The 10,878-nt window shown below is 31.3% G+C and overlaps 2 protein-coding genes across 2 annotated transcripts; both read right to left on the bottom strand.

Annotated features, from left to right (window-relative positions):
• Positions 1 to 2,860: 2,860 nt before the first annotated feature.
• On the bottom strand, positions 2,861 to 3,892 carry LOC309401497 (olfactory receptor 6B1-like; the record flags this gene model as incomplete). The annotated part of the gene is made up of 1 exon (XM_081970559.1): positions 2,861 to 3,892. One exon carries the CDS (start codon positions 3,890 to 3,892, stop codon positions 2,861 to 2,863), a length of 1,032 nt encoding a protein of 343 aa, XP_081826685.1.
• Positions 3,893 to 8,827: 4,935 nt separating this feature from the next.
• Positions 8,828 to 9,778, bottom strand: LOC309401496 (olfactory receptor 5AP2-like; the record flags this gene model as incomplete). The annotated part of the gene is made up of 1 exon (XM_081970558.1): positions 8,828 to 9,778. The coding sequence occupies one exon, from the start codon at positions 9,776 to 9,778 to the stop codon at positions 8,828 to 8,830; it is 951 nt and encodes a 316-aa protein (XP_081826684.1).
• Between the last annotated feature and the right edge of the window lie 1,100 nt (positions 9,779 to 10,878).

Raw genomic sequence — 10,878 nt, 5'->3', positions numbered from 1 at the left:
CCAAATGTATTTAAATGTATTTTTATTGTTATGACTGTATTTTATTTGCATTGACTGTACACCGCCCCGAGTCCCTTTTTGGGAGAGGGGGCGGTCTAAAAATCTAAGAAATAAATAAATAAATAAATAAATAAATAAATAAATAAATAAATAAATAAATAAATAAACAAAGAAAAACAACAGATGGAATGGGAGATAGATCTGGTTTATAGAGTGAATTCAGCTTATGCCAGAACACACAATGTACCCAGGGAGATCCATATTAAATTTCTTAGAAAAAGCACAAGAGACAAAATTCTGGGTGTACAAAGGGGACAGGCACTGACATACCACGACAGGGAAATAACCATCCTGAAGCAGATCCCCAAGAAAATTAGGAAAAAAAGGAAAAACTATTCGCAATTGGCGAATAAATTATACCAGAATGGGGTGTGGTTTAGATGGTTGATGCCTGAAGGTATGCTGATATTCTGGGAGGAGACAAGAATTTGAATTAACACACCCATAGAGGCACAGGCCTTTATGGAAAAAAACAAAACAAATCTAGAAAAAACAGAAGATTCTACAATGGATATGCAGGACACGGGAGGGGCCGGAGCTCTGCCAGCGGGGGGAGAAGGGGCAATACCAAGAAAGCTCAGATCACAAAAATGAATAAGAAAATCTCATTGTTATAAATTGACCGAAAGTAGTAATGGAATTATATGTGGATCATATACTACAATGTATAAACTGATTGAAAATATTATTAGAATTAATATGCTGATTATATATGATTGTGTATTAATGTTTTATATTCAGATGTATTTTATGAGTTTGGAGGGAGGGGGCGCCTGCCACACTTTGCAACTGCCAAAATTTGTATACCTTTCCATTTACCTTTTCCCTTATAAATGTTAAAAAAAACAATAAAATTCTTTTTTAAAAAAAAAATGTGAACTCTTTAAAATTAAAACCACATATTTAAAACTGGATTTATTTTTCTCCAAAGAGTTACAACAATTAGTTCTATCACTCCAGAAAAATATAATTGGTTACCGCATGCTTCCAATCAGTATATTCTATAGTTCAAAACATGAGAATTAGAGATTAAGCTGCAGAATTTTCTATATACCAAACAAAATGCAAAAATTCTACCAAGTATTCTAGCTACTACCATATTTTAAATCAAGAATGTTGGAACTTTTGTATACAGTTGGACAATGTGGTGCACACATTTGGAGTTCTATGATAAAATACTATAATTTAGATTCTAAATCTGTTAGGATGGTTACAAAACACCTAGCTGAATTTTTGCTTACTTTTATAGTTTCATTTTCTTTCCAAATCTACACTGATTTATTGGTTAGGATTAAAACCAGTCCTTACTTTACCTATCAAAAACACCACCACATTGCCTCTTTTGGAAGTTGCACTGCTAGATCAATTTCTCAAAGTGACATTAGGATGGACATTTGTTTTGGAGTTCAAATAATTGTATGTGTTCAAGGAATAAAAAGAGAAATAAATGGATGATTTGAAACAAATGTGGATTTGAAATCTTACATCAAAATCTATTTGTAAGTATAAAACTAGATGTGAGGTTTTTTGTGACAGTTTATGCTCCTGGGACACAAATTGGAAGGACAAAATGAATGGAATCATTCAGTCAGTGTGTGTTAACTAAAAGAAATGGAAGCTCACAAGACACATGGCAAACAGGGGTGAAGCATGTCTTAAATGGAGATGCCTCATTAATCCGAACACTATTATCCCTTGCTTGTCCTATAGTTGCTGCTCATATTTATCTTAAAATTACAATATAACTGACTACAGGTTGAATAATTATTTAAATCACGAATTAATACTTATTTTAAAATGCATATCAAAATAAACATGCTGAACAAAAACTACATACCAGTATGTATATAATATGCAGTTCCAGACTTACCTTTGAATAGTTTTTTTTGTTTGTGTTGACTTTTTTCCTTTTTTAATATTTGTTATTGTAATGGAAAAAAAAAGGAAATCAAACCAAGATATGAATATAAGAAATAAAGCAGGTAAGGCAGGAATTAATGGCTTCAGGTTACAGAAAACAGGATCTCAACAGAGATGGCACTACCAAGTTTACCAAGAGAACAGCTAACACCCCATGAACTCAGAAAAAAAAACCTAGAGTTTAAACCTCTGATCACAGGGATTTATTTTATATGGACAGATGGAGAAACAATCTTAATAACATGTGAAACCAAAAGGCATAAGTGTCTAAAGAATCAGGCTTCAGTTGAGTCCTGGCATGAAGTGTGACAATAAAAATGACACAGCCCAGAACAACTTTTGCACTATTTCTGAAAAAGTATAATTTCTGAAAAGTTAAACATAAGTTTGATAATTTAACAGAACAATGAAGTTGATTAGAAACTCTAATTATTGCATTACTAATATAATTTGAATGTGTCCTAAAATTGAAATGGGCATATATTAGTACTGGATTTACTAGCAGATATTGGTGCAATTTATAAAAGATTGACATAACTTTTCAACTAACCTGCCTTACACTCTTTTAAAAATTCCCAATAATGACAATTTGGAACAACAGACATGGAGTTTTGAATGTGAATTTAAGATTGTGATATGCAAAAGACAAATTGTTGGAGTCAGCATTTTTAATGGAAACCACAAGTTAATATCTGCCTCTTCTGGCATGAGAATTTCTGAGTAAGAGGGCTTACTCATATTTACTTTCTATGCTCTTTTTTAATTTTTTTTAAAAACCCAAATGTTTAGTAGTAGTATCAACATTAATATTATCACTAATGTTATTTATATGGAGTATATAATAAGCAAACATTTGATTTTAATAAGTATCAAGAGAGATTTATTTATTTCTTGAGACATTTTCCAATCGCCTGGTGATGTTTGCTTGCAGAAGCCTATTGATATGACCATTTACCTGATTTCTAACCCATCTTATGACTATAGACCTCTGAAGAGAATCCTTTATCTCTTTATTTCTTAGGCTGTATATGAGAGGGTTGATCAAAGGTGTTAGGATTGTATAAAAGGCAGAGATGAGTTTGTTCCAGTCGCTCAAGGAATTTGAATCTGGTAAGGTATATGCAACAGTGATAGATCCATAATAAAGAGTTACCACAATGAGATGAGAAGAACAGGTAGAAAAGGCCTTTTGTTTTCCAATTGTAGACGGAATTTTAAAGATAGTAGATATTATAAATGTGTATGACAATAATGTTAGTGTAAATGGGGGAAGAGTGAACAGAGATACAAAAGTTAAAATTAAGATTCTTAAAAGAAGAGTATTGCTGCAAGATAACTGCATAATTGGGTAGGTGTCACAAAAGAAATGGTCAATTTCATTTGGACCACAGAAGACTAACCGTGACATTAATATTATTGTTATAGTACTGGCAATGAATCCAGTTACCCAAGATCCAGCTGCCAGGTGGAGACACAACTTACCATTCATTACAGACACATAATGAAGTGGTTTACATATAGCCACATATCGATCATAGGACATTGCTGAAAGGAGATAACATTCCACAGCTGCTAGGTATGCAAAGAAATAATGTTGCACAAAGCAGCCACTGATTGATATTGATCTGTCTCCACTGAAGAAACTAGCCAACATTCTGGGTAAAATAGCAGAACTATAAAAAGACTCTAAGCAGGCTAAATTTCCAAGGAAGAAATACATAGGAGTATGAAGATGTCTGTCGGTTGCCACCAGTAGAACAATAAGGATATTTCCAGCAATGGTTGTGATGTAGATTATAAGGAATATCAGTAGCAAAATAATCCTTATGTTCTGAATATGTGTAAATCCCAGCAGAATGAATTCTTTGATAACAGTTTGATTTTGCAGTCCTAGAGTTTCAACAACCTGCATCTGTGACAAACAGCAGAATAACAATCTTTAGTTGTTACAAACATTACATAGTATCTTCTTATTTCCTTTACTCATTAATATAAAACATACTTTCAATCTGTAAATAAATAAATAAATAAGGTCAGTTGTCATCTGGTAGTGTCACAAAGTATTAGAATTATAGATAAAATGCTTGCATAGTTTAAAAAACTTTTGTTTCAGAAGACAACTTCTGAAAACTCTGAAAATCTCTAGAAATAAGAAGAAAATAAATAAATAAATAAGCAAATAAACAAGAGTACCAAATTAATAAACATAACTCATATTTTTATAGTGTCATGGTTATTGATCAAAGGTTTTCCCCACTCTGGAAATTTCAACATATTTGTATAATAAGAAAGTAGGCTGACAAAATCACATTTCTATTTAATAATCTTATTTAGATGTTACCATATGTCTTTTACTTTCTTACAGGAATTATTTAAGAGCAGTTTCTGCTAATGATTTCATAGATGCAACTAAGTTTTCTGAAAAATGACCAAAATAATTATTACACTTTAAACAGAAAATAGTGCATATAAGCAACTAGAAAATAAGCTATGTGTAAAGTAACTATCAACTCTTTATTTTATATTAATATTGAGTTATAATGTATGATACAAAGAAGACTTCAATTTTAATATAGTTTTCAACAACATAAGTGCTTCCTTGGGAATTCAATATGCCTGTAGAAAGGGAAATTACAAAATCCAATGGGAATTTACTTTCATGGACATGGTTGTTATTCCATAATGAGTACAGCAAAAATATCATTTCCTTCCCTTCAATTTTTGAAATGAGAGCAATGTATTATAGATTAATTTAGTGGACACTTGTTATATTAAGAGTATTTTACAATTTATTTCTTCTTTCTGAATCAAAACATATACCTTTTCTAAGCCATGGAGAACTCACTGATAATATAAATACGAAGGTGAGGGATTTGAAATTATAAAGAGGTCACAATTTTAAGCACCGATAAAGTCATAGATGAGAATTCCCAAACATTATAGAAAATAATATATAAGGATATTTTAAAACAATCAGACAATCAAATCTTTATTTTGATCATAGATCAGCATATAATAGAAGTGAGAAAAAACCCATTTTAATAATACTTTCGGAACTTAAAAGAGGTGAAAGAAAACTAAAAGTTAGAGTTCCTAAAATAATACTATAAAATTAAAGTTAAAATATATCTATAAAAATATAATAAAACTAATTTCTCAGAATTTACAGAATACCTTTACAATCGGCCAAAACTGACTGAATGGATAAATCATAAATTGATTTCCCCTAGAATGATTAAGGAAAATTGGGAATGGGTTTATCATATTTAACTGGAAAACAACTTCATCTGGATTCTTTTGGGAAGATATATCAAATTTGGAGAATGGATTTATTCTCTATTCTGAGACAACAATTGAAAAGAAATGGCATTAAAGAAGCAAACATGGGATATTTGGTCCAGGATGAATTAGGGCTATTGTTGGACTGGATAAGAAGCTGTGGCAAGCTTTTTATGAGTTTCATAAAATGAGTTCTATACAATTGTTTGTTAAGAGAGGATTTTAAAAGTTTACTCTTGTCTTTTTTTTGTGGTGGTGTTGCTCTATTTGTTAACTATTTTGTGATTAATTTGGTAGACAGATAATAGGTTAATAATATGCAAATAAAATTACCCTATTTTTCAGAGTATAAGATGCACCAGAGTATAAGACCACCATGATATTGAAGAGGCAAATTTAAAAAAGGTTTTTGCACTCTGCAGACCTCCCAAAAATGGGCCCATTTTTCCCCCGAAAAGGGCATGAATAGCCCATTTAGGAGGCTTGAAAAATGCTCCTGGGGAGGGATGCCCCCCCCCAAAACAAGCAAAAAACAGACTCTTTTTTAAAAGGGCATGAATAATCTTTAGGAGGCTTATAGAGTGCTCTTGGGGACTGGAGGCAAATTCTTTTTCTTATTTCTGCCCTCCCCAGCCTCCAAGAGCATTCTGGAAATCTCCTAAAGACTATGTACAGCTATTTTGTGAAGGGGCAGGGTTTCAAGAGGCAAAGAAATGCTGTATTCAGTGTATAAGATGCACCCAGATTTTCAGGCTCTTTTTTTGAGGGAAAAAGGTGTGTCGTATACTCCAAAAAATATGGTAGAAGTTTAAAAACTTTTGGGCATGACTTTTCAAGGTGTGGGAAATTAACATTGTTGAAATATATTTATCAGTATTCAACTAAAGGAACAATAGGTGTATATGTGTTTGTTTGTTTGTTTGTTTGTTTGTTTGTTTGTTTTTAATGCACTTTTTAATGTTTGCTTGTTCTTGTAAAAAAATTAGTTTTGTATTTAACTTTTTTGAATAAAATAAAAATTACTTTAAAAAACCCCAAAGCATTCATTATGATCTATAACAAAGGTCAATAAAGGAGAATTTCTGAGCTATATTGGTAGTAGAAAGACATGTGTAGTGGTCTTGCTGGTGTTGTGATATGGACAGATTCTCAGATATAGACTATTCACTTTAGCACATCTTCCATTAAGAATTTCAAAAGATAAAACATACACTTTTTCCAAGAAATAACCTATAACCATTTAATACATTCTGAAAATGTATTGAAAATACACATAAAGAATATACAATATATTTCCAGAGCATAGCAATAATTTGTTTTTGTTGGAAGACAGCAATCTTCATAATCTTGACCGTTTCCTGTTTTATTTCTCTTTTGTGTTAATTAAATATTTTATGTCAGATAAAGAAAAACTCTAAACATATGGATGGTTTTTAAAATAATTTATTTAACACCAACAAATGTATTCAGTTTGCATTTAATGTTTAAGATCTATTTAGTATTTCCTGAATAAATTGATGCACATCTTTGTTTTTGAATTGTGAGGTTCTATTTTCCAAAGAACAGAAAGAAGCTAAAATCCATAATTAAGAATTCTGTTACCAAACTAGACTCACCCTTTTTATCTCTGTGTGTACATTGATGCATAGAAACAGATAATCATATTTAAAACATATAAAAGAGATTAGATTAGGAGAGTGACAGGGCACATAAATTTGACAGAAATAAGATATCATGAAAAACTGTGTTTGTGTGTCAAATTTATCTATGCCTGCTTTCTATCTTTACTTATGAATGGAGATAAAGGAAAATAAAAGAAAAATATTCAATAATAAATGATAACCAATGTCTAAAATATGATGGATCTAGCTCTACACTCTCATTAGTGATGTGGAAAAATAGATGGGCCAACATTTCACAACATTAATAGCCTTGTTGCATAATATACTTATGGGAACCGAAAAAAAATAATAATTAAGAAACTATATAGCTACCTACTATAAACTAGTTAGAAGAAGAAGTGGTTAAAGAGACAATGGTAACCTGGGCAAGGAATTTTGGTTACACAATTGAGCTAGAAAAGTGGCAACAGCTATGGGAAAGGAACTATAAATTAACCATGTCAACAGCTTACAAAGAAAACTTATACAAAATGTTTTATAGATGTCAAATGTCACCAGAAAAATTAGCAAATATGTTTAAACTTAAATCAGCAAAATGTTGGAAGTGTCAACAAGCAATAGGTTCCTATTATCATATGTGGTGGACATGTGCAGAAACAAGGAAATACTAGACTAAGTTAAGAGTATGGTTAAAGAAAATATTATAACAAGAAATAGAATTTAGACCAGAAATATTTCTATTAGGTATTATCCCACAGAAATTTAAGAAAGAGGATACCTATTTGTTTTTACATGTAACTACAGCAGCAAGAATCTTATTTGCCCACAATTGGAAATTAAATAAACTACCAACAGATGAAGAGAAAGTAAAAAAGATATTAGATTGCACAGAGATGAACAGGTTGACAATGAAAATAAAGGATAAAGAGGAATTGGAGTACTTCAAGACATGGAGAAGATTTTATGATTGGCTAGAGAAAGCAAACTAGAAAGGAAAGTAGGAAGAAGATATAGAACCCAGGTGATGTACTGTTACAGAAAAGTATGTGTGTGGGGAGAAGGGGAAAACAGAAAATAAAAGATTAAATACGTAAGTATGTATGTATATAATAGAGAGATACAAAGAGTGGGGGGATATAATTAGAATAGATTAGTGAAGTTATGGGAACAAGAAAATATACCAATTATATTTGGGTTTGCTGAAAATCATCCCAAGGAAACATAAACTGAGACCCAAAAGAGACATCTATAATAATAGAAAAGAGAGAGGGGGGGAGGAGAGAATGAAAGGAAGATGGGAGAAAGAAGAAAGAGGTAAGGAGAGGAGGATGGTAGGGAGAGGAAGAGAAGGAGAGAGGATAAGTGGGGGAAGAGGAAGAGTAGGAGTAGGAAAAAGGGAAGGGAAGAAGGAAGGGAAAGGAGAGGAGGAAGGAGGAAAGTAGAGAAGGGAGAGAGGGAGAAAAGAAAGGAAAAATAAGGTGGTGTTACAACAGGAGGAAGGGAGGGTAAACAAAGCAAACCTATATTATAATCTATAAAATGGAATAACAAATGTATAAGAATGATAAATGTAAAGAAGAAAAATAATTATGTGAATGTATACTTAAAATGGAATGTAAGAGAATAATAAATAAATAAAAATGTTCTGGGGAAAAAAGAAATAAGATTATGGGAAACTGGGGGGGTGTCAAATTTATCTATGCCTGCTTCCTATCTTTACTTATGAATGGAGATAAAGGAAAATATTCAATAATAAATGATAACCAATGTCTAAAATATGACGGAGCTAGCTCTACCACTCTCATTAGTGATGTGGAAAAATATATGGGTCAACATTTCACAACATTAATAGCCTTCCTTATGATGATTTTCACTAGAAATATTAATTTCAATAACCATAGAAACATAAACTATGAAAAAGGCTAATTATCATATTGAGGATAGACCTACTTAGCTTTGTAGATATTGGATAACAAATTGACAAATAACTGACATATATGTTTTCTCAGTGCTTTCTTTACTTCAGTGTTTCTCAGACTGTAGACAAGTGGGTTTATCATGGGTGTCAAAACAGCATAGAAGACAGAAAACACTTTATTAAGGTTCCTTAGTGTATCAGTATTGGGTAAGATATAGACAATTGTTATGGTGCCATAAAAAAGGGTAACCACAATAAGGTGAGAGGAACATGTAGAAAAAGCTTTTTGTCTACCACAGCTGGAAGAAATTTTCAGGATAGCAGTGATAATGCAACTATATGAAATTATAGTCAGCAAAAATGGAGGTATGGTAAATAAAAATGAAATAAGATAAATTATAATTTTTAGGAGATGGGTATCACTACAAGACAATTCTATGAGTGGGAAGACATCACAAAAGAAATGATTAATTTCGTTTGGCCCACAAAAATCTAAGTTGGACACTAATGCAATTGTTATAGAAATAGCCAAAAATCCACTAAGAAAACAGCTGCTAACTAATTGTACACAGAATTTACCACTCATTTGATTTGCATAATGTAGAGGGTGACAGATAGCTAAATACCGATCGTATGACATTACAGATAAGAGATAACATTCAACAGCTCCTAATGAGGCAAAGAAATAGTGTTGAACAAAACACAGTTGGAATGAGATGGATCTGTCCCCAGTTTGAAGACTGATCAAAGCTTTGGGAAGAACAGTAGAACTATAGCATGTCTCTACACAGGAAAAATTTGCAAGAAAGAAATACATTGGTGTATGAAGATGTTTATCTTTTATGACAAGCACAACTATCAGAATATTCCCAGCCAAAGTTATCACGTAAATTAAAAGAAAGAAGAAGAAGAAAAGAAGTTGTAGCTCTTGGGGATTCATGAATCCTATAAGGATCAATTTGGTAACATTTGTCGACATTTCTATATCATTTTTCTTTAAGAGTTGCATCTGTGGATAAAACATATTTGCAAATAGTGAGATATTTTATGAAAGAAACATATGTAGAAATCTCAAAGTGCCATCTTTCACTGACCTAATCATTAATCATTACCTTAGATACAGATTCACTAATGAATAAGCAATACAGCAGAGGAAGAAATTGTGAAAATTCCAGAATTCATAGAAATGTCAAAATTGACATGTTTCATCAGGGAAAAAAATAACAAAAACTTTTCTAAAAGTTTGGAACTTTCATATAGATATTTTGCTGAATGAAGAAAAATTTAATTATTATTTTGAAGGTTAAGAAAGGTGTGTATTAAATGAAGAATGAAGGAACTTCTATCTAATAGGAAAGGAGTGTTATCTATTGAAAGAAGTTCAAAATTCATTTACTTCTTTTTAAACTTTATTTTTTATTCAGTTTTATCTTCCTTCCTTCCTTCCTTCCTTCCTTCCTTCCTTCCTTCCTTCCTTCCTTCCTTCTTGTATGTTCTGTTCTACTCTATTAAATAATTCTTAATAAATATTAATATTTTTAAAAAATATAAGTTCATAGCAACCACAGTAAATTCATTTATAATTATAATATTTGTATTGTAAACCTCTGAGTGTATGATGCTTCCCAATTTTTGCCTCCATTCCATTATAAAACTGTATTCACTAATCAGTTAAGGATTTAAATCCTATTTCACTTGCTAAGTTATTCCTATAAATTATCAATTATATTACAAAAACTCCAAAACATTTATTAGGTTAAAATATGTGTTTGAATTCACATTGATTTTTACCTATGCTCCTTTCTAGAAGTTTTAACCAACAAATATTAAGACTTTATTTCAATTTTTTAAAAAACTAACAAGATTTTTTTAATTGATTGAGTGTTTGATTATCTTACCTTGTATGTTAGTTCTGTTCTACAATTTTGCATTTTGGAAAAAATCCTGCAAAATTTTAGTCTGATGATACACATCAGATAGTACATCTTGCAACATTTCAACATCTTGCAATAGTTCATGTAGAATATAACCTATTCATTTCTACGAAAACACTTTGTATATATAAGTAAATGCATTCAC

Source organism: Natrix helvetica (assembly GCF_964273705.1).
Source record: "Natrix helvetica genome assembly, chromosome: Z".
NCBI lineage: Eukaryota > Metazoa > Chordata > Lepidosauria > Squamata > Natricidae > Natrix > Natrix helvetica.
This window is presented reverse-complemented; position numbering and strand designations above follow the sequence as displayed.